Source organism: Rhinolophus sinicus, chromosome 1 (assembly GCF_057876585.1).
Source record: "Rhinolophus sinicus isolate RSI-liver-muscle chromosome 1, RSI-T2T, whole genome shotgun sequence".
NCBI classification, from domain to species: Eukaryota; Metazoa; Chordata; class Mammalia; order Chiroptera; family Rhinolophidae; genus Rhinolophus; species Rhinolophus sinicus.
This window is the reverse complement of record NC_142501.1, coordinates 62,262,803-62,286,795: the sequence shown is the minus strand read 5'-3', so window position 1 is coordinate 62,286,795 and position 23,993 is coordinate 62,262,803. Positions and strand designations below refer to the sequence as shown.

Sequence of the window (23,993 nt, the reverse complement as noted above, 5' to 3'; positions counted from 1 at the left end):
TCTGTGGTTGTCACTTAGCGCTTAACACACTGTATTATTATTTACCTTTCTATATTCCTATATTGAATTATTAAATGTAAGAATTATCTTACTCATTTTTTAATCTTTACTATTTAGTTAGTACCTAGTAACAGAGACAACTGAAAAAATATTCTTAATAAATGAGGAGAGAGAGGACAGTTACGATGGAGTGAGTGGCGAGGGGTAGAAAGAAGTACAACAAAAGTCAAGAGAAGAAAGAGTTTTAAGAAGACAAAGACAGTAGTACCACGTTATAGGGAAGATAAAGAATTAGAAAAGGGCTTAGGAATTGAGGATTTGATCTTCTGTAATTTTAAGCAAGTACTTTCTGTAGCACAATATGGAAGTAAGCCAGCACACAATAAATAGGTCGAGTGACTGGTAGCTAGGTGAGGGCCAGAGGCTAAGTAAAGGAAAGTTGAAAGAGGATGGCAATTTGAGTAGGAAGTAAATGAAGAGAAAGTTCTTGTATAAAAGGCTTAATCATCTTTCCAAGATAAAGTCTAAGAGGTTGAAAGGCAAATGAAGGAAAGTCACTAGCAGAGAAAGGTGGGAAGAAGAAAGGATGGACACAAAGAAAGAAACAGAGAAAGGTGTTCTTTGAGGGCAGTCTGTTCATATTGGCCTGTCTTTGTTCAGTAAATAAGAGGCACATCCGCGTGCTAGGGGAAGAGCAAGGTTTAAGCTTGTCCTTCAAAGTAGAGGGAAAAACAAGAAATAAACTTTGGAGGAATGGGGCACAGTCCATAGAGATGGATTTTGAAGATGACTGCAGAAGACAGTATGCGTGATCAGTGAAAACAAAGGGCTGCGTTGTAAATTTCTCTCTGAATGCTCATCGACCTCAAAATATGACAAGTACTATCCTAAGAACCTGGATCCTCACTATCTTCTGTAGCAAAATTTAAGAATTGTAAAAAATCTAATGCATACTTACTTTAAAATATTTTTCATTAAAAAAACCTCATACATTAGAAAAACGGCTTCCTAAATACTATCCGCGAATGTTGGAGAAAAGTCACTATAAATAATAATATAAATTATATTTTCTATTTATCTCAGTATATGATAATATATTATTACCTAAAGAGTAATTTCAATAATACTGTCATCATCAAATGAAAGTGTAGAAATTAAAAAAAAGAGAGATACCTTAATAATATTCTGGAGTACTTTCTCATTCACCACTGCTTTGTGACAGGCTGTTTTTTGGTACAAATCCACAACTACTTCTAAAGACCTTTCAGCAAACGGTACATAATTCAAGGCTACCCATTCCGCCTAGAAAGTAATATTTTCAAATGAAATTAAAAATAAATGAGATTAAATGAAATCATATTGTTTTCAAAGAGAAAGCTTCTTGGTCTTAAAGTTCAGGCCTTGGTTTTAGGTCAGATTATATTACATGCAAAGTTTTCAAAGAGATACATACTTCATGAAATAATTTTCAGCCAGGCAAAAATTAAAACTATCGGAAAAAGCACACAGAGCATTCTATCAGGAACTGGGAAAGATGTACTTTATTTGTTGCCAATAGGTTAGGACAATTTTAGGAAATTTAACTCACCGGTGCAAATAGTTGGATCTATTGTGATTCCATTGTGTTGCAAGACAAATAGAATGAGAAAAGTTAATACACATTAAAACTACTTTTCGGACCATGTAAAATTATAATTTTAATGTTGTGTGAACAAAATCAGCATGTGCACGCATTCAGAAATTTACTTTTACCCTAAGCCAAAACAAAGTTAAAGTTTGCCAATTATGGCTATAAATCTTTTATGTAAAATCCAACTGAATTTCACACCAGTAGTAGACAACTTCTTATTTAGTACACACAGATATTTTCATTTTGCATTGCAGGTATCTATTTTAGATAAAATTAGGCTTAGGGATTTAGAAACCATTTTGTAATGGTATGTGGCAGCCAAGAAAGGAACTTTGAAGGAAGATGTCCTATAGAGTAACATGAAATGCCAAACTTCCTGGAGAATCACGTGTGAAATGAAAATCATAAATAAGAAAAAAAGAAACACAGAAAAGATTTTTCAAATAGTATTTCTTTTCAGCTTAAACTGTTAAACATATGAAAGTTTATTTGTGAATGAAAAGTTTCTGAGATAATCAGAGTCCATCTTAAGTGGAATTGACTTGCATTTACAAGTCATGAAATCTTACAAAGTAAATGTAATTTAGAGTAAATTACCTGATTATATTTTGCATTTGCAATGTGCTTTGTTTCCAGCTGTCCATACTGTGGAGGTTTACAGGAAAATTCTACAAATGCCAGTAACTGGTCAAATATAGCCGGATACATTATCTGCATGTTTTCTGGTCCTACACAGATGGCCTATAAAAGGAAAACATGAACAGTAGAATGCATAATCTGAACTCCATTAAGTTCTTTACTGTTACATGCATTTGTTTAATGGAAGAATCCTATTTTACGTATCATACAATCTTTTATAAGCCCTGGAGGACAGTTAAGCTATTTTAAATTAATGATGAAGAATAGGTTAAATGTATTAATCAACTAAAAAATGCTTTTTAATAAAAAGTGTGATTACTGGGGCCGGCCCGGTGGCTCAGGCGGTTAGAGCTCCGTGCTCCTAACTCTGAAGGCTGACGGTTCGATTTCCACATGGGCCAATGGGCTCTCAACCACAAGGTTGCCAGTTCAATTCCTCGAGTCCCGCAAGGGATGGTGGGCAGCGCCCCCTGCAACTAGCAACAGCAACTGGACCTGGAGCTGAGCTGCGCCCTCCACAACTAAGACTGAAAGGACAACAACTTGAAGCTGAACAGAACCCTCCACAACTAAGACTGAAAGGACAACTTGACTTGGAAAAAAGTCCTGAAGTACACACTGTTCCCCAATAAAGTCCTGTTCCCCTTCCCCAATAAAAATCTAAAAAAAAAAAAAAAAAAAGAGAAATACGCTGAGCCAAAAAATTAAAAAAAAAAGTGTGATTACTTAGCAGACTGGAAAAAGGGCAAGCACTTTAAGAGAAGTACAGGCAGTCCTGAGGTTCTCCAGTCTGATCATTTGTTTAGTAATACAGACATCATTAAGAATGCTTCACTGACCAACATGGTATTGACTCCTATGTAAGTGATGAGATCAGTTCATTCAAATGACAGCTGATTTCTGCACCACGTCTGGTCTACTGACTTTAACAAATAATCATGTGCATTACAACTGGGAAAATAAATCATGTATGAAAATTTGTTTCTAAAAGATATGTATGTTAATGTTTTCTAACAGGGTAGTATCTATTTAGTGTCTAATGTATCTAAATATAGACTTGATTTAAACAAAGAATATTAAAATATTTTTAATAGAAAAATCTCATTGCTACAAATAATTTGATAAAACACAGAATAAAAGCAAATCTTGACACTGAAGATTTTAATTACCAATTCATATATGTCTAAAGTACTTAAAATAAATCTTGTTTTTATTTTTTTTCTAGCCACAAATGTGTTTTCTTCTCTCATCCTTGCAAATTTTCCTGTTTTAGTATTTATTTTCTCTGTGGGAAAAATACTTAATGATATTATTTAGACTGTCTAAAATATACTTGTGCCCTACACAACAAAAACCATGATTACTCTACACTCAAGGTACCCTCAAAATACTAAATCAAAATTCAAAATATTCATATTTTTAAGGAATTTCTTTTTAAAAATGTTTACAACATTTATATTTTTATGCCATCCATGGCTTTTTTAACTTGTCAGATAATAATTAGATTAGTTTTACTTTCACTCAGAGAAGATACAGCTATTTAGCTATAACCAAAATTTTACATAAAACTGTCCCGAGATACAAAGCAGATAAGCAAAGTGCCTCCCATACCTAAGTTAGATCATCTTATAATTACAATGTAAAAAAGTAGAGTAAAGATATCTAGAACCATCTCTCAGTACTTAGTTATTTTTGCCAGAAATAGTGAATGGCTCATAGCCTAAAATATTCTCTCTACTGATTGCTTCTAAGAGTCTTACTTTCTTCTTTATTAACCTCTTGCTGAGTCTTAACTCTTATAAACAAGCAAGTAGTAATTACTGTGGAAAAGAGATAATTAACCTAAGTGAATTCTTTTATTTTCAATGACAGAAAAAAAAAAAAGAAAAACAACAACAACAACAAAAACCCTGTGTGGACACCTTAGAAAACTAAGAATCACCATTTTTCTGGAAATACCATAGCACCAAATAACGACTTTGACTATATGTTTTGATTTTCAGTAATTCTTTATAAAAAGAAAACATATAGTGTTATAGTAGATTATAAAGCTATTCTAGGATCTTAACATGCATAATATGGAGTCGATTTTTTTTTTTTTTTAAACAAACTTCATCTAAGTAGAAGTTATTATTGGCTTTTCTTCAGTATTCTGAAGTCTGTATACCAGGAAAACCTATAGGGCGAACTTGATAACAGATTTTACTCCAAAAGCTGAGACTCAATAAGCAATATGAACAATATTTCCTATTAGTCCTTGAAAACTGTGTACGTGAAAAGAAGAAAAGAAGCTGGACATCTAACCTCTGGTATGGTTCAAAGATTCTCTCATTATTTACCAAGAAATCATTCAGTGCCTATCATGTAGTTACTAAATCTTACAAACATTATCCCACTTAACCGGAAAAAAAAGTTGTAGGTTTATTATTTTCATTTTATAGGTGAGTAAGTAGAGATTCAGAAACTAGCCCCTATTAACTAGAAGACAGGGCTTCATTGCATGACTTAAAGGGTGCCATTCGCACACAATGTGATGGTGTCTCCTGGAGTGCCACTCCAATACCTTGATGATGGAGGCAGAGAAACTATCTAGCCATCTGATTTTAGGAAGTTGAGCAATAAATAAGACAGATGCAGTCTCCTGATCTCTGAACTTGGGGAATGCAGATAATCAAATTCTCATGTTCCCCATGTATGCCAAAATATCTTGGCAAAAAAAAAAAAAAAATCAATTATCATCCATAACTAAGGCAATTTGGTCAGGAACTAGTGATTTGAGAACCAAGAGAAGACTGTGACCCTAAATATCAGGGTAAACATGAAATAAAAAACGTGTGTTTTTTTTTAAAAAAACAGGTTTGAATCATTAAAATATTTTGATGAATAGCTTATTAGCTTAAGGATAGTCCCAAATCAAGTAAATTTTGTCCCAAAGCAAAAAATTTTCCAACACCTATGGGGGAAAATATCAAAACACTCTTGCAGATAATGAAAAATACATTAACTTTTCTCTGTTAGGAAATATTAAAGACCCCATGTTTGTATCCCTTTCAAGTATTATGAAACACAATTTAGATAATCACATAAGTAATAAACAATGGATACAGTGAAATTAATAATGCAAAATATCAATCTGATAGAAACGAATAACAATAAAGCTTTTTAAGTTTCAGGTTGAAGGTATATGTTGTTTTCAAAGTCATTAAAAGCTCAGAACAAATTCCTAGTAATTGGGATGAATCCACTTATTGTCTTATTGCTAAAGCAGATTTTTGTTGTTGTTGTAAGTATACACTTTTTTCCCTTGAAAGGAATTTTTGGCATTTGTTGTTTCTTTTTTATTATCCTCTATACACATATAAAAGCTTGACTCAAACATCTGAATGAGACTTCTAGATTATATGCATCCCACAAGGCCTGTGGTATTTCTTTTTCTTTTTTTTTTTTGATAGAATAACTTTTCCATTCCCTATAGGGCAGTCTAGAAAGCAATTTATGAGCATAGTCAATCAAGGGGAAAAAGTAATTATTGAGAGGCCACTTTTTCCCCCCCCAATTAAATTAAAAACAGCTATTTTGATTTCAACTGTAGAAAACTGATATCCCTACAATAATTTTTTTTAAATGCCAGATTCTCTTAAATTTTAAGTTTCTACACAATTTGTTTCCCTGCACAATGAAACTAGGGTTAAAGAGATTAAAGAATTACTGCTCAGCTAGACTTCCTCCAGAGACAATTAAGAGGTATTATGGTATAGTAGAAACCACCATTCCTACTGTGAAAGTTTTCATCATTCCAATATAATGCCATCAGTTAATTAGAAAACATGATTTACAATACACAAATGGTTACTGATCACACAAGTGTAATCAGGATGTAATTCCATTCTAATTTTGTTAGAATGTCATAGCTACCTTGTTGGAATTGCTGTCTCTTCAGCTGGCATTTTTTCGTTTGTTTAGCATTTTGGTTGTTGTGAATTGCACTAACAATTATCTTGACAGTTTAAAGAATTCTTTGATTTTGATCTACTCTTGCTTACTAATTGGGATTTGCTTGATGATTTTTACATGTTTTTAATATTTTTTTGCAGTAACAAAACATACACAGATAAAAATATATCTTTCTAAAATTTCTGACAGAAAAACTTTATAAATTTATTTTTACTTCTTTTTTTAAGAAGTAGTATAGGTTTCCAACAATTCCTGAACTAAATTTGAGTACAGATGAAAAAATATATATATTTGAAAAAATATAAATATTTACATATTTATATATCCCATTGCTTATTAATTTTCTAATTATACAAGTACTTTATTAAAGTTGTTCCAAAAAGTACACCCACTTGTGAAGAGATGCATGTACAGACTAAAACTGCTGGTGAATAGAAACAGCATGCAGGCAGTTTCTTAGACTCTCAGAACAAACCTGATTTACCTTTTAAAATAGAAACCCACAAGTTTTCAAAACAACTAGATCTTTACAATCCTGAATTTATCCCGAAGTATACATACACAACAATATTGATCATCCAGAATCTATCCCAAAAACTATATAGCAAAGTAAAAAAATCCCAGAGAACCATATGCATTATTGCATGGACAGCCACTAAAATTCTATTACCTTTTGGAGAACATCTAATGCTGTAAGTACAGCTTCCTGTAAACTTGTCAAAACTGCTTCAGTATAAGATGGAAGGATGAAAGGGGATGCATCTGAACTGATTGGGACCGAAACAGCACTGTGCAATATGACTCCCAACTTTTGCAGGTCATCCATGTTGAAACCAGTTTTTATGTGTTGGTAGAGAGCTGGAAATATCTGAATTAAAGCTGTAAGGAAAGGCTGGCTGGGAATGAAAGTCAGTTTATCAAAAGTAACAGGCGGCTTAGTGCTTTCAGATCCAATTCTATACCAGGTATTCCATGCAGCCCACCAGAGATTCAAATCTTCAAGCTCATCAGTAACTGTGGGTGGCTCCCCGTATCTTCCCAGTCTTTCTCCAATGGAATCTGTTCTTACAAACGGCCGGCTCAGGCCAGGGCCTGATATGGGCCCTAAAAGGACAGGGACAGGTACATTGACTGCAGGCGGTGTCTCAGGCTTCTCTGAGTCTCTGACAGGGGACACAATCTGTAAAATTTCCTGGAAGCTTTTCAGTGCAGCCAGAGATACTTCATTGTTCTTGCTGAGTGCTGCTGATTGTATATGGTCAAGAAGAACATCCCACGCTTTTGAAAAGTCTCCTACATTAGGAAAGAGAAAAAAGATCACCATAAAAGTGATCAAATTTTCTCTGTTAAGACACTTTAAATTCTATGTGCTTTATTTTTCTGCTTAAATTCCTATGGAACTAGAAAAAAATTGCTTAGGCACTAGCAATGTGCATTAAAATCACTACCACCTGAAAATCCAATTTTTTTTTTTTTCTTTTTTTTTCAGATACAGGAACCAAGGGCACCAATAAGAGGACAATGGTATACCAAACAATGTTTTGGCCTTAAAAACAAAACTCTGTAAATGTAAGTATACATGTTTATACTATTTCCTAGTATTTCTGCCTCAAGAGAACAGAAAGAAACTTAAGAGGGTGAAAATAAAAGCTTTTTAGTAACATCTTTGGTCCATCTATTTACCTTCATTAAAGACTAAGTAAGATGTTATCATTCTTAAGCATACTGGAAGTTACAAGTTGTAACAGTATGATACATGTTTTTTACAGGCCTAAATGTTTAAAATAAACTGTATGTCATACTTCTTAAATCTTAACTTTTACTTTAATTTTCACATTTAAATAATTTATAGTTGCAGAACTTTCTTAAATATTTTTCCTCAGAACAGCTCGTGAGTTACCAGTAGAAAATGCACCATAAAGAATAGACTGTCCTTTTTTATAATGAGTCTAAATTTATTTTTCTCATGTGAAACCGAGACTGCTGATCCACCATCAGGAGAACATAGGCTGAATGGCAGTTGCTGGTTTCCATGGATCAAGCCAATCTCTTGCTCTATCCTATGACCAAGTAATCACATTTATAATGAAGCTCTCTATGGCCAGGTGCAGTTTGTTTCTATGAAGCCCAGCAAAATGACCTTGTTCCTACAGCAATCTAGTCCAACAGCTTGATTAGTAGTCATTTTAATTTTAATAGTCACTGTATTACCTACATATTTGCACTAAAATAATGCAAAAATCAGAAGAAGTGACATTTTTCAAAGCACTGTAATATAAACTATGAAACATAAATAATCAAGGTTTAAAGACTTCTATTTTGCAAAGTCTATAAATGACTTGATTTTTTTTTTTTTTTTAAAGAAAGGATAAACCCATATGCCTGAAGGAGCATTCAGTTAATAGGAAAGCTGGAAGTAGGTCTAGTAGGAAACAATAAGTACTATTCTGCCTGTATAGGACAAACTAAAACCTTCCCAATTACATGCCTCTTCTACTCTATACTCTTTCTTTACTAAAAAATTTGAGGTATAATTTACATACAATAAAAACACAATTTTGTTTTCAGTAAACTGTTCAAAAAGTTTGGACAAATTACATTTAAAAACCATCAAAACAGATAAACAAAAACACTTTTGTCTGCTGCCATTCCAATTCAAAAGCCAGATGAGACATTACATTTATCAACTAAAATGGTGACCAAATATCAAATTTAGAATATCCATGCCACAGGGCGGAAAAAAACCTCTCTACTAATATACTCTAAGTCTAGGAAGAAGTCATCTTTCTAAAAGACTAGGGATAATTATATATTGTACAATGTTATCCTAAAAATATGAACCTCATTCTAAAACAATAAAAACCATTTTCTAGTCTTCAAGTTACAAAAATTATCATAGTGACAAAAACTGCCTTAAGTTTTCATTAAAAAAAAAAAAAAAAAAAAAAAAAAAAATCTAGGGCCGGCCCGGTGGCTCAGGCGGTTAGAGATCCGTGCTCCTAACTCCGAAGGCTGCCAGTTTGATTCCCACATGGGCCAGTGGGCTCTCAACCACAAGGTTGCCAGTTCAATTCCTCGACTCCCACAAGGGATGGTGGGCAGCGCCCCCTGTAACTAAGATTGAACACAGCACCTTGACCTGCCGCTGAGCTCCCGGATGGCTTAGTTGGTTGGAGCGTGTCCTCTCAACCACAAAGTTGCTGGTTCGACTCCCACAAGGGATGGTGGGCTGTGCCCCCTGCAACTAGCAACGGCAACTGGACCTAGTGCTGAGCTGCACCCTCCACAACTAAGACTGAAAGGACAACAACGTGACTTGGAAAAATAGTCCTGGTAGTACACACTGTTCCCCAATAAAATCCTGCTCCCCTTCCCCCAATAAAATCTTAAAAAAAAAAAAATCTAAATCTATGTCTATGAGTTCCTAGCTTTTTAAAAAAAGTAACTATCATGGAGGTATTAAAAATTATGCTTATTTTGTCAAAACTCAGTAAATGTACAGTTAAAATTGATACATTTCATTGTACATAAATTTTACATGAAACAACTAAGATTTAAAATACATAATATATAAAACATATATACAAATGTATATATGATACACACATAAATATACATATATATATACACATATATATGTATACATACACATATAGAAAGTCCTAAAGTATTAAATGGATCAAACACTATAAATTGCTTTTGAAAAAAAAGAAAAAAAGGAAAAATGCACATGAAGAATACCACACAAAATGCCTATAGAAAGAGTAAATATGCTTATGCTTTAACATAAAAAAGCCAAATATAAAATAAAAATAAAAAAACATGTACAGCAAACTCACAATTAAAAGTATTTCTGTTCACTTTTTTCTACCACCCGTATCACTACCACAAGAATTGAAGGCATTAAATCTATAGCCGGGTTTCTCAATCTTAGTGCTACTGACATTTGGGGATGGGTAATTCTTTGTTGTGGGGGCTGTTGTACGAGTGTGCATCGCTAAGATGTGTAGCAGCATTCCTTACCTCTATTCCCCAGATGCCAGTAGCACCAAAAATGTCTCCAGACATTGCCAAATGTCCTGGGGGAAAGAGGGGAGGGTGAAACTGGCCCTGGCTGAGAAACAACAGTTTCCTAACCAGCCTAATAGTGTCCTGCCATCCTTCCTTGCTGCCATTTCATTCCACACACACCTTTCAAAGCGATCTGTTTGAACTGTGTTTCTGATCATCGCACATCATGAATTAAAACCTTTTAGTGCTTTTCATTGCTTTTAGGATGAAGTCCTAATTTAAGAACATGACCTCCAAAGTTTTGCATGGTTTGGTTTCTTTCTACCTCTACAAACTCATCTGGGATCACACTTTTCCTTGTTTTCTTCATTCCAGACCTTTAAATATGCTAGGGTATTCATCATCCCCTTCTCAATTTTCTCCTATCTCTTTTACACATTTTATCTATTTATAAGACTCTTCACCTTCCATCTTACCCTTGCCTCATGAACTACTACACACCCTTCAGATCTCAGGTAAAATACGACTTTCTTAGGGAAGCCTCTCTAGACCTCACTGGCATGGGTAAGTACTTATTATAAGCTCACAACACACCACTCCTTTTTAACATTTATAATTGCAGCAATTTTGCATTTGTTTTTAAAGTTAAGATTTTTTTCCCAACTATAGTTGACATTCAATATTATATTAGTTTCAAGTATACCACAGTCATTCAACATTTATATAACTTACAAAGTAATTCCCCTGTAAGTCTAGTATCCACCTGGTACCACACATAGTTATTACAATATTATTGACTTTATTCCCTATGCTGTACTTTACATTCCCATGATTATTTTGTAACTGCCAGTTTGTACTTCTTAATCCCTTCACATTTTTCACCCCGTTCTACAATCTTCCTCCCACCTGTCAACCATCACTTTGTTCTCTGTATCTATGAGTCTGTTTCTTTTTTGTTTGTTCATTTATTTTGTTTTTCAGATTCCACATAAAAGTGAAATCATATGATATTTGTCCTTTTGTCTTACTTCACTTAGCATACTACCCTCTAGATACATTCATGTTGTTGCCAATGGTAAGATTTCTTCTTTTTAATGGCCGAGTAATATTCCATTGTATACATGTATCACCTCTTCTTTATTCAATTGTCTATTGATGGACACTTAGGTTGCTTTCATATCTTGGCTACTGTAAATAATACTGCAATGAACATAGGGATACATATATCTTTTCAAATTAGTGTTTTGGATTTTTTCGAATAAATACCCAGAAGTGGAACTGCTGGGTCATAAAGCAGTTCTATTTTCAATTGTTTGAGGAACCTCCATACTGTTTTCCATAGTGGCTACGTCAATTTGCAATCCCACCAACAGTGCATAAGGATTCCCTTTTCTCCACATCCTCACCAACACTTGTTTGTTAATTTATTGATGATAGACATTCTGATAGATGTGAAGTGATATCTCACTGTGGTTTTAATTTACATTTTGTAAATTAAATTAAATTTCTCTGATGATCAGTGACACTGAGCATCTTTTGTCTATTGGCCATCTGTATGTCCTCATTGGAGAAATATATACACAATTTTGCATTTTTAATGTAATTCTACTTCTTCCTTCATACCAAGGATGGAGTGTGTTTTGCTCATCACTGTATTCCCTAGAGGCTAGCCCACAATAGGTACACGATACATATTTTCTCAAAGAAATAAATGAAAACTTGCACGCTCATGCACCTACCACACATAAACACGAAGACTGGCAGATTTATTGTTCTTGGCAAGTAGCATTTATATGAATTTTACAAGAATCTTCTATATTTTCCAAATTTCCTTCAACATGAATTACTTGTACCACCAGGAAAATAAATGTATGTATACCTAAAGGTTGCAGTAAATATCGTCTAGTGTTGAAGATTCTTGCTACTCCAGCCAATGTTAAAACCCATGTCTCAGCCCACTGCTTCTCTGCTGTGTCTCTCGAATGATGAATGAGAATATTGCCACCTCCGGATTCAATCTTTTCTTTGTCTGCAGTGGTAGAAGACTCTCGAACTCGGTCCAATAGATGAAAGAGAACCTGAATATTTATAAAAATACATATAAAAAGTATTGGTAACATAATTGATTTAACAGCATAGGAAATTAATAATTGTTACAAAAATTATACCTGACAATCTGATCAATCCTGTATATTAGAAAAAGTTGAATACAGATATTGTTATATTCTTAAATTTATCCTTAAGGTCACAGAATATGAAAAATTAAAATAAATTGGACAGAATATTATCTAAGACTTGTTGAGTTGAAGTGTCAGTGTAGCATCTGCAGGGTAATGTACAAGAAAGGAACATAGCTAAGGAGAGGGGTCCAGGCAAAAAATATAATTATGGGAGGCATTTGGATACAGATTAAAACTGAAGCTTTGGGATTAGATGAGAGTGCTTGGAAAAATCAAGCAGGAAGTGGTTAGGACTTGGAGAATGTTTACATTTAAAGAGTACATTCAGGAGAAGGAATAGGAACCAAAAATAAAAATAAAAATTGAATAGAGAAGCAGAAGCATGCTGAGAAACAATCTAAGGAAAGAAAAATTTCAAGGAGAAACTAATCAACAGTGTTAAATGCTACAAAAAAATGAGTAGGATAAGGATTGAGCACAGAGCAAAAAACTTGGCAATTAGAAGACCACCTGTAGCCTAAGAACAGTTTCTGCAGTTCTTAAAATATGGTCTCAGAAGCAGCATTAGCATCACCCACGAGCTTCACAGGCATGCACATTCTCAGGTCCCATGCCAGAGGAAAAAAAATCAGAAATTCTAGAGGATAGGGCGTGGTGGCTCAGCAATCTGTGCTTTAACAAGCTCTCTAGGTGATTCTGTTACACACTAAAGTTTAAGAGACTCTGGAGTAGAATAATCTGCAAATTAAACTACAAGGAATAAAGGGCATACAGGGGAGGTGAGGAAGAAAAAAAAAAACCACTGAGAATTAGGCAGCAAGATTAACAATGAAGCTGTATGAAATAGGAAAACAGAAATCAGAGAAAATGTCACTTTGTTTGTTTCTTAAAACAGTAATGGAGACTTAAGCATGCTTGTGATCTGAGAGCCAAGGAAGGGATAGAGTTGAAACCGAGACATAGGACGGAGCAGGACTTTTAATTATTTTTATTAGGGAACACACATTATCAATTTTTTAAGAAGACATTTTGGGGTCTTTTATTAAATTGAAAGCATTGTTAAATTCAATTAAGATTTACTATGCTGCCTATTGTCAAATTTACTGATCTCAAAAATTCACAAAAGTAGTGAAAAGATTACAAATAGAATTTTATTAAAATGGAACAGAGAGAAGAAAAAAGGAAAGCCTTTTAGCAAAGAGAAGATGCTCACTAATAAGCTGTTTACTTTGTTAAGAAAGTCTTAAAAAGAGGATAAAAAAGAAAAATGAAAGATCTAAAACTGTATATTTAATGAATGAACATGTAGAATTTACCAATTGGAGGCTACTTTTGTTTGGTGATTCTTTAAGTACATTTCACTGTTGTTGATATTCTTTATAAAATTCTTATTTGGTTATATTATATTTGAATTACATGTAGTGGTTTAGCAACTCCTACTTTTACCACTTGGGAAAATGGGAGGAAAAAAACAAAGGGCAAAGGCAGAAATCAGAGATAGATAAGAGATGAACAGAAAAAGAGAGATGAGGCTTTAAATATTTAATTTGTTCTGCATAAGGTGCAACTTAAAATATGACAAAGCAAACACTTTCTATTTTGTCAAATGCACCAATGCATGGAAATGCTTTAAAAATGAATAGGAATAAGTTTAATTGAAAAAGTCCATAAGTGTGTTCCAATTAAAAGCTGATAACACAAGTTATTTTATAATACCTTCCAAATAACAGTGTGCCATGTTGAATGCTGTAATAAAGTTCCATGTGCACCAATTGTTGAAAACAGAGTTTGCCCTGCACTCTTCCTGACAGCAGGTCGGGGGTCCACACACAGTTCTCCTAATTTTGCGTAAAGACACAACCACAAGCAATCAAATGGTGGTGCAGGGTGGAACGGCCGATTTAAAGCCACTCCTTTCTCTTCTGCCTGCTTTTGCTGTACTGCCTCTTCTTTATTTAATTCTTTTTCAATAGTTTCCCCTCTTTGGAAAAAATAATCTGAAATATTCCACTGAAAAGCAAAGCAGAAAAAGATTACTTTATTCATAGATTTTATTTTAAACACATAAATAAATATGCAACTCATGGTTGGTTTACAATACCTTTCAGAATAAAACTTTTAAAAATCTTTTTTCTAGAAGGGATTTAATGAAAACATCTCTTCCTCTATCAAGTGTCTCTCTCTGATTTCAGAAGAATATATGGGAACAATCTTGTCTTAACATTAATATTTTTAAAAATTTTATTATGAAAAATTTCCAGAACACACAGATAAAACAAGGAGAATATATCAATATGTTGCTATATTCACAACCTAGATATAACAATTGTTATAATATCTTGTCACATTTACTTCATGCCTATATTTTATAATCTACTAGAAAAAGGCTTTAAAAAACATAACCTTGATACTGTTATCACCTTAACTAAATTATTAACAATTCCTTAGTATCATTTAATAATATTTTGAAATATCATATAAGAGTGATTACTATCTCCACACGTATCTTATGACTTCATTCTCAACCATAGTAAGGTATGCAAGTTAATGAGAATCATGTCAATGGTAAAAATGTAGAGCATATGTTATCTGTGAACATAAATATAAAATAAAGGAGGTGATATCTAGTAGAAATTTAATCAACATTGAATTAACCAAACACACTTTGGGAGCAATTATATATACAACATGCCTGTACTTTTTCCCATGATTACATTTTTAATGGTAAAATACTAAGTTACCTAGCTTGCATGGGATACTTAAGTTTGACTTTTAAAACTTTTGAGTTATAATATACATTTAAAAGAGTCTAAATAATTGCCTTTAAATAAATTTTTGTTGTGAACAGCTCTCTATTTGTTTACTTCATATAATAGTTATCAATACCCTAACTTAGATGCTACTACTTCTATATTCAAAATAAGTAAGATGAGGTTCAGGAGGTCAATACTTTAGCAATTAACAAGAATCAGATAGAATTAAAATACATGTATATCTGTTTCCACAGTCCAGACTCTTCTACTATCACATGCTGTCTCCTTATAGCTAACAAAGCAGTGTTGACAAACTACAGGACTATGTAAATGGTAAAGCCTTTTATCGAAGCTTTATTTACTAAATAAATAGCATATGAAAATACTGCTACCAAAATAATATTGAAAATCAGTTAACTTTCACACTAGAGTCAATTATTTATCTTGTATGTACTATTATTTCTTTACCAAATCCTCCCAAGACAAACCTTGTGAACACCAAATTTCAGCTCAATATATCAAAATTATTCCAACTAGTCTGATATTAATGAATTGTTTCTTAAATGATGTCATTTAATCCTTTATGTAAGATATGTTTGGTACTTCAGAGTCATTTAAACAACTCCTATAGAGCCAAAAGCATATTTGCTTAGCATTCATTCTCAACTGCAACCAGTGATTTCTAGATTATATTATTATGAGAAAGGCAATGATACTTACCAGTAAACCTATTGAAGTTAAACTAATATTAAGTTCTTGGTTATGAAGTCCAAAGCTACCAGCAACATCTACAACTATCTGCAGGCAAGTGCAAGGCATTGTTGGTAGAAAATCTGTCACAACCAACTGAAGACATTGGAATGCAGTTCGTATCAAGGACTCTCTGAAAAAACAAAAGAAATGTATACTCATGCATTTAAAAGAAATGTAAGGGAAAATGCATACTTTACAGTAATTTGAGTCATGCAAAATTTTATTTTAAAATTTGAACAAGAAAATCTTCCCTAATATAGATGATATAGTACTTCAACATTTACATAGATTTTTAAAAGATATGGTTACTTAATTAACAAATAGAAAAACTTCACAGGCATATGAGAATAAAACAGTATCCAAGAAAAAGGAAAAGAAAGTATGCATTAATGCCATATTATTACTATTTGTATTTTGCATCAACTAGCCCAAGAAAACTTAAGACATTGAATGAGAAATTGGATATAGCTGCTTTCTCACCACTGTATCCCCAATATCTAGCATGGTGCCTGGAACATATGGATACACACAATTTATTCACAGAATGAAAATTGTTTCCTGATTTTTTATACCTATACCTCATTTTAAAATCCTATATCTAGTCTGTAAAAGAAAAGAGTAATTTTGAATTTCAAATGAAGAGAATAGAAGTATTTTGCATTGGAGAGAAATTCTGGTAGTGAACGATAATAATGAAAACAAATTATAATAGTTAACACACTGAGTTTTTACTAGCTAAAAGTTTTACATGTATTAATTAATTTCATCCTTACAGAGTCCTATTTTATAATTGATTGCACTGCAGGTTGGGAGAAGAAACTTCAGCTTGATTTAAGCTATTGCTGATCTCTTTCCATTTTAATCATATTGTGTAAGGATTTAAGTAAATTTGTTACTACAAATAAGAAAAATTAGATTTCCGTAACAGTTTCAAGCATCTCAATCATGTAAAACTCCTAAACTAGTTATCAAAACAAGATATTATGAATCCTGCTAAAGAATTACAAATATATCCAAACGTCTCTTAACTCTCTCACTGTACTGTCCTACCTTAAATTAAACAAATCCACACATTTCATCCAAATGTGCTCTTTTTCTGTATTCCCTATTTAGTTGGATGATACCACCATCTACTAAACTGTCTCAGTCCATTATCTGGGAGTTATTCCTGATTCTATTTCCTATTTCTGCCTTTCCCCCTGTAGTCAATCGGCTAAGCAGCTCAAATCCATCTTCTCCTCTGTTTCCAGAGCACTGCATGCAGGCTTTCCCATCCACCCCTCCATGCTGCTTGACACAGTGATATATCTCAAACGCATATCAGATGACATCTCTCCTCTGATTAAAATCCTAAAATGCCACCCAAACGCATTGAGGATACGTCCAGATAGATTATAAAGGCATCTAAGTTTCTTCATAATTTTGGCTCTGCCACTCTCTAAGGCACAGTTACCTCCTACTGGAGTCCTGTTCTTTGTGCATAACAAACTCCTCTCTTACTAGGATCCTGCTTAGAGGGCCTGTTTCTTTTCCATAGGATTCTACTTTTTGAGCAGGAGCTATTTATTTATCTGTGTAATCAGAATAACAAGCAAGTATAGTGTTTGGAATATACTAGGCACAGAATGTTTAATAAATGAACAAGTCAATGAAAATGTCACTTAAAAGCAATTTCTTAGACTTCCTAATATGTGCAGAGAGATCACATAGCACCAAATATCAAAAAAAAAGAAAGCCCAATCTTTGGATGTGTTACAAAGTTTGTTAGATTGATACATTTATATTATTATAAGAACATTGTATTCTAGTATAAAGGTCAATAAACAGCAATTTTTCCATCCTTCCAAAACAAAGGTGAGCCGTAATAATTCCCTGTAGCCACCCAGGGACAGGGCTAAGAAAAACTATTCTAGATCTTAAACTTAAGCAGGAAGGGCATACATAAAAAAAAGAACACTACTGCAAGAATTTAGGATGGATTCCTTTTTCTCCCTATCACTTTTTGGATATTAGTTTTAAACACTTACCCTTGATCATTTCTGATTGCTCCCATGACTCCAAGCACTAATGGCCATCCAGGCCCAAGACTGTCTCCCTGACTCTGGAGAATCTGCAGCACACATTCTAATTGCTTGAGTCGGATATCTGGATGGTTAATACTGGACATCTCCTTCAATGGGTTCAGTAAAAGCAACTGCAGCCTCTGAAAAGGGGGCAAGAAATGAATTAGAAAAAGAAGCCCAAGAGACAGGAAGGCTCTGCTGTTGCTTTTTAAGTTTAAACTCACCTCCACTCAGAATGCAACAGTAAACAGAACTTTTTCTAGTAAAATAAACACCGAGTATGATTTTTCTAACAGTAATCATTAGAGGTTTATTTTGTCATCTATGTTTTTTTAATATAAGAGAAAATAAAAATCAATTTTTAAGGTGTTACATTTCAGGATAAATGTGGAGTGTCCTTATGTTAAAAGTATTAATTATAGACCCACATAGAAACGAATCTCACTAAAGGAAATATATCTATATAACATCTAGCTCTATCTGAAGGAAAGCGATTCCCATTTTTAAAAATTACCTTTCATTTACTCTATTAATGTATACCACATGTATTTAAATTTAAAATTCTCAACACTACTAAAAAATAAGTAAGTATGGTAAACAAAGATGACATATAACTACAAATTCAGCTGGAGAGGTAAAAGAAAGTACTCTATTCTACTCCTTTCAGAATTGGAAAGCACTTGCTTCATTTTTAACTTTCTTCTCTCCACAGATCATTTATTTGGTTCATCGACTGAACAAACATTTATTAAGCTCTCACTCTGTATCAGGTATTATATTAAACTGGACATTGAAAATATACAATAACAAGGGTTTTTCTTTCCAAAAACCTTAAAATTGTAGTAGGAAAAAATATGAAATCACTAAAATGAAAGCTCTATAAAAAGATAGATCTTTTCTGTCTTGTTCATCAATCTGTTCCAAAAACTAGAACATTGTCTGGCACGTAATAAGTACTCAATAATTATCTGACGAGTAAATTTGTGGAATACAATTACAATGCAGTAAGACAATGAGGGCCATGGGAATGGTTATTAAACACCTCATCCCTACTCAATCCTCAAACAAAACTTTGGTGGAAGTTTAAAAACATTGTAAGATCTATGTGAATGGTTAGGTGAGTCTGGACAAAGGACTTATGAAAAATGTAAATTCTGAAAGTATAAAATAACTTTTAAAATTACTTGAAAAGAGAAATCTGTTTTACTCTCCTTGCCTCTTCTGCCACTTGTTTTCTCCCCATGTAAGGGTAATGAGAGGAAATAAATCAGAGACAGGTAAGGACCAAAGCAAAAGAGGCTAATAATAGGGCCCCAAAATAAAGCCTGAGCACTGAAACTTCTAGATCGGGCGACCAATTCTAGGTGATTTATTAACTTAGATCATTGTCATGTACAAGAAAGATTTTACAACTTTAAATAAATTTTAAAACTACAGGCACATAAACTTTCTATAAGAGATCTATGGCCCACATATAACAGGATATTAAGCAATAAAACCCACTTTTAGAATATAACCCATTTGATAAAATAAGAAAAAAATGCCACATGGGACAAGATGATTTTACATTAAATAGTTCTAAAAAACAGATTTTTTTTTTTTTACCTGGTTTTGTGAAAGTGGAGGATCGTGGTTAAATGTTAATCCTGCTTTAATAAGTGAAGTTAAAGCTTCTGCTCCCCATTCTCTCATTCGAGAATTTGGGTGCTGGCAGACCTGAAGGTACATATGTAAAATAAAAATTAAATATATAATTTATATACTTAAGCTCACACATCATTTTGATGAAAGAAAAATGAAAACAGTACATTTTCTATTCTTTCACATTTAAAAAATTGTATCAAATGATCATCAATAAGGGTTGAAGGAAAACATTATATCCAAAATGTAAGTAAGCTTACCTTCTGAATAAGGGGCAAGAGGAAGCAATAGAGAGAAGATAAAAGATGAAATTAAACAAGTCACAGAAAAGATAGGATTTCATAAAAGTAAATGATGTCATCAGAGTAAACAAAAGAAGCAGATACTAAGGTTTCTCATTTACCCTCATAATTGGAAAATGTGCTACTTTTTTAAAAACCTACTTTGGGCCATGTGATGAGAACGTCCATAATTAAGCAATGTGCATGTATTCTTTAATTGCTCATGAAAGTAATGCCAATTAGATGGGAAAAAGAAAAAGAAAAGCACAAGTACAATGATCACCGTATTAATACCTTTTCGGGGAGTAGGGGGAGGTGAAGGGTAATAAGAGGCTCAAATTTCCAGTTATAAAATAAATAAGTCAAGGGGATGTAATGTACAAAAAAAAACACACACACAAAAAAACGATACCTTTCTCAGTTCACTGAAACAATATAAAATGATCACGGCAACCTAAATCTCAACTGCACATAAACATGTATCCTGATAGAAGCAGCTGTTATTCAGAAGCAGCTAATTATTAGGAATCACTTAGCTTGAATACAAGAGAATACAAATCCACATAAAATTCCCTGGCACTATCTATAATTAGTGACACCAAACAGGTTTTTCCTTTTGTGGAAGATCTATCTCATAATCATAGGAATGGCTATAAAGGAGCAGTGTTTACTATTAACTCAGCCCCAACTGCCTTGAAGTTTCAGAATTAGCTGAAACTAAGGTGATCAAAAGATTGTATAATAAAAGAAAAGGGGCCCAGGCTAACAGCTGTAGGAGACTTCAGAGATTTCACTGACAAATCATCCATTTTCAGCCAAAAAAAGCAACCCATTCCTTCACCAAAGCAATTATAGATCTTTAGTCCCTGATAAAAACATATTATATAAATAAATAGAAGCACGGGAAAAAAAAGTTAATCCTGATTTTTCATATGGTTATCCAGAATCATAAGTTCACTGTGTATGTCTTTATTCTTATCAAAAAATTAAATACAATAATTTAAAAAAAGAAGTTACCTCAAGTAGATGGCCAGTTAGAGGTCTCCAGAGAATTTCTATTCGGTGCATGTTAACGAGACCAGTTTCTAACAATTTAGCAACAGCAAAAAGAGATGGTTCCTAGAGAGAAAACATTGCATTTTGATATTATAAGGAGAATTTGAGTACTTCAATTGTAAATAAAACAGAACACTCTGAAGAGCATGACTACAATTAATAAATGATTGATAAGTATAAAGTTAGTAATAAATATAACAAAAACTCAATTATCATGAGACAAGCCTTTCTACCTACCCTCAAGTGTCTAGAATAGCTCCCACTTGGAAAATTTGGTTACGAAGAAAATGTTTTAGTCAGGAAAGAGTGAAATTCAAAACTTATGCCAGACACACAAAATGGCTAGTCTTCTGACCAGAAGCAAAGATGATTTCTGGTATGGATTGAATTATGTCCCCTTAAAACTCCTATGTTGAAACTCTAAATGTTACAGTATTTGGAAATAGGGCCTATAAGGAGATAATTAAGATTAAATGAGGTAATAAGGATCAAGCCCTGATACAATAGCATTAGTGTCCTTTTAAGAAGAGACCAGAGAGCTTGCAAATGCTCTCTCTCCTCCACCACCCCTGCCATGTGAAGACACAGAGAGAAGGCAGCCATCTTCCAACCTAGGAAGAGAGTCTTCACGAGAACCAACCACAGAGAACCACCCTGATCTTGAACTTCCAGCTTTCAGAACTGTGAGAAAATTAATTTCTGTAGTTTAAGCCATCCAGTCTATGGTATTATGTTATTGCAGTCTGAGAGGACTAATATGAATTCACATTAACAAAGTCTTCAAATATCCAGGTTTTATGTGTGAATGTCAGAAAGCATTAAAACAACAACAACAACAAACAAACAAACAGAAAAGAGACAAGTAAGACCAGGGAAAAGAAATATAAAGTCAAGACATGGCACAGATCAGGGCTGTCAATGCAGACAGTAAAAGTTGCAGAGACAGAAGACAAAACCTTCTCCTCCATCGCTGGCATTTCAACAATCAGAAAGGGCATCAGTATATTTCAAATATTGCTAAATTAGAGTACTTGGTCCATGTGTTATAGGACCAGTTTCAGTGAAAAGATCAAAGGGCAATTAACACTAATCAAATATTAATAGAGGTGTTAAAATATGCTTAAATGCAAACTTATTTGATCAACACCATGATAATTTTCTGATGGGTGGCTGTGATATAGAGACAATGTATTAGAAAAAAAAGAAAGAGCAACTGAAATTGAAAAAGCAAATTATGAGAATAATTTTATACTTTTTAAAGGAAAAGATGTTTAAATTATTCTATATTCTTGACATTTTTACAGTGCTGATAAAAATCTAACATGGAAATGTTTAATAATATATTTGTTTCCAAGTAGAAGCTGATGAACCAAGTACACTGGAGTTTCAAGACAAATATGGTGAGGGTGATCCTTTCTGCATGTGCTGATGTTGCAGGCACCCTAAAATTTTTTGTGGAAGAAAAATTTATCATTCTAGAGACAATACGATATAGTGGTTAAGACTGATGACTGTGAAGTTTTACCAGCCTGGAATTTCATCTCAACTTTACCTCTTAATAGCTATGTACCTTGAGTAAGTTACTACCACTACTAAAATTTTTTTAATCTATAAAATGGAAATAAGGTACAAAAACAACCACATGTTAGAAAGTGCCTGGCACGTATATCCCCATAAATGTTGCCTAGTATTTATTACTCTTCCTCCTCTTCCTCCTCCTTATTCTAACAAGGATGTACACAGGAACTGTGTAGCATTTAAAAGAATGTATAGATGTCCAGACCTCATACCCAAAGATTCTCATCCAAAAAGTCTAGATGCAGCTTTGACATTTGTATTTTTAAAAACTTCCACATCTGACTTTGAAGCACAGAAATTAGAGCCACGAGTGAAGTGGTTAAGAATGAAGCTCTGCTGTCACCCCAATAAATTAAAAAAAAAAGAAAAGAAAAAAAATTCAACCCCTATTTTCTATGAAAACATTAAAAATTGCAATGAGTGGATAATTCCTTAACATGACAAAATTAAGATTGCCAGAAAAATACACATATGAAAAATGTATGTAATAAAAAATTACATGAAATTAGAAAAAAAAAAAAAGAATGACGCTCTGGAATGAGACCATGTGGGTTAAATCCAAACTCTACCAATTATAAAATAGGTGATCCCACACAGGTCACTTAAGATATTTCATATTTCATCTATAAAAGGGGGATATTACTATTGAACCTTACAGAGTTGTTTTTAAATGACTAAATAAAATAATGTAAGTTAGTTCCTGACATACAGTAAACAATGAACTTTATTATTTTTGCTTTATTATTACTTATTATGCTTTATTACTTTGGTTTATTTTTATTATTGTTATGAGCACAGTAATATGCCTGCTCTACTGTCATCAGTATCACCTCTATCTAAAGAAGAATTTGCAGGCTTTATTACCATCAGCTATTTTTTCAATACATTAGGACAAATTCCTGAAATGAGGAACAAAATGAGATAACTGGTCATTTTAAAGCCACACCTATAGAACACTGATATATACATCTTTAATCCCTAGAATATTTAACTTACTTGATGGCTGACATTGATAAACTTCCTTTAAAAAAAGTAGAAAAATACAGAAGTGTCTACTTATTTTAACATCTGCATATTAATAATTTTTATAGAAAGCACAAATAATAAACTGTCTTATACCTCCATCAAAAAACATTTTTATAAAGTTTATACTTGAATATTTTTACTTTTAATTCCATTCCACAGTTACCACTTCACTTTACAAAATTAAATCCTAAAATGGAAAGATGTGACATTCTCATGAAAGTGATCTCTATTCCAGTGTATCCATTTTCTCAACATTTGTTCCCTCCAAGCATCTCTGAAATATCACATCTATTCCTATCACTCTCTTGAAATTGTGTTCTTCAAGGTTAACAATAAACTAATAATAATCAAATTCCTTATTTTTTCAGTCCTCATTGATCTTGACTTCTTGTAACATTTGCTGTTTTGATTTCCATGATCTTTCCTAC

General features: G+C 33.1%; 1 protein-coding gene across 4 annotated transcripts in view; it reads right to left on the bottom strand.

Annotated features, from left to right (window-relative positions):
• MON2 (MON2 regulator of endosome-to-Golgi trafficking) overlaps nucleotides 1-23,993 on the bottom strand; it is a 101,505-nt gene that overhangs the window by 24,176 nt on the left and 53,336 nt on the right. For 3 of the 4 annotated variants that reach the window (XM_074325464.2, XM_019732421.3, XM_074325463.2), the window contains 10 exons: nucleotides 20,923-21,024; nucleotides 19,589-19,699; nucleotides 17,948-18,123; nucleotides 15,888-16,050; nucleotides 14,131-14,424; nucleotides 12,114-12,312; nucleotides 6,894-7,516; nucleotides 2,228-2,371; nucleotides 1,589-1,606; nucleotides 1,174-1,302 (listed from right to left, as the gene is read on the bottom strand). In XM_074325464.2, the coding sequence (XP_074181565.2) occupies nucleotides 1,174-1,302; nucleotides 1,589-1,606; nucleotides 2,228-2,371; nucleotides 6,894-7,516; nucleotides 12,114-12,312; nucleotides 14,131-14,424; nucleotides 15,888-16,050; nucleotides 17,948-18,123; nucleotides 19,589-19,699; nucleotides 20,923-21,024 (1,959 nt within the window). The remainder of the gene's footprint in view (nucleotides 1-1,173; nucleotides 1,303-1,588; nucleotides 1,607-2,227; nucleotides 2,372-6,893; nucleotides 7,517-12,113; nucleotides 12,313-14,130; nucleotides 14,425-15,887; nucleotides 16,051-17,947; nucleotides 18,124-19,588; nucleotides 19,700-20,922; nucleotides 21,025-23,993) is intronic. The other variant, XM_019732423.3, reaches the window with a different exon arrangement.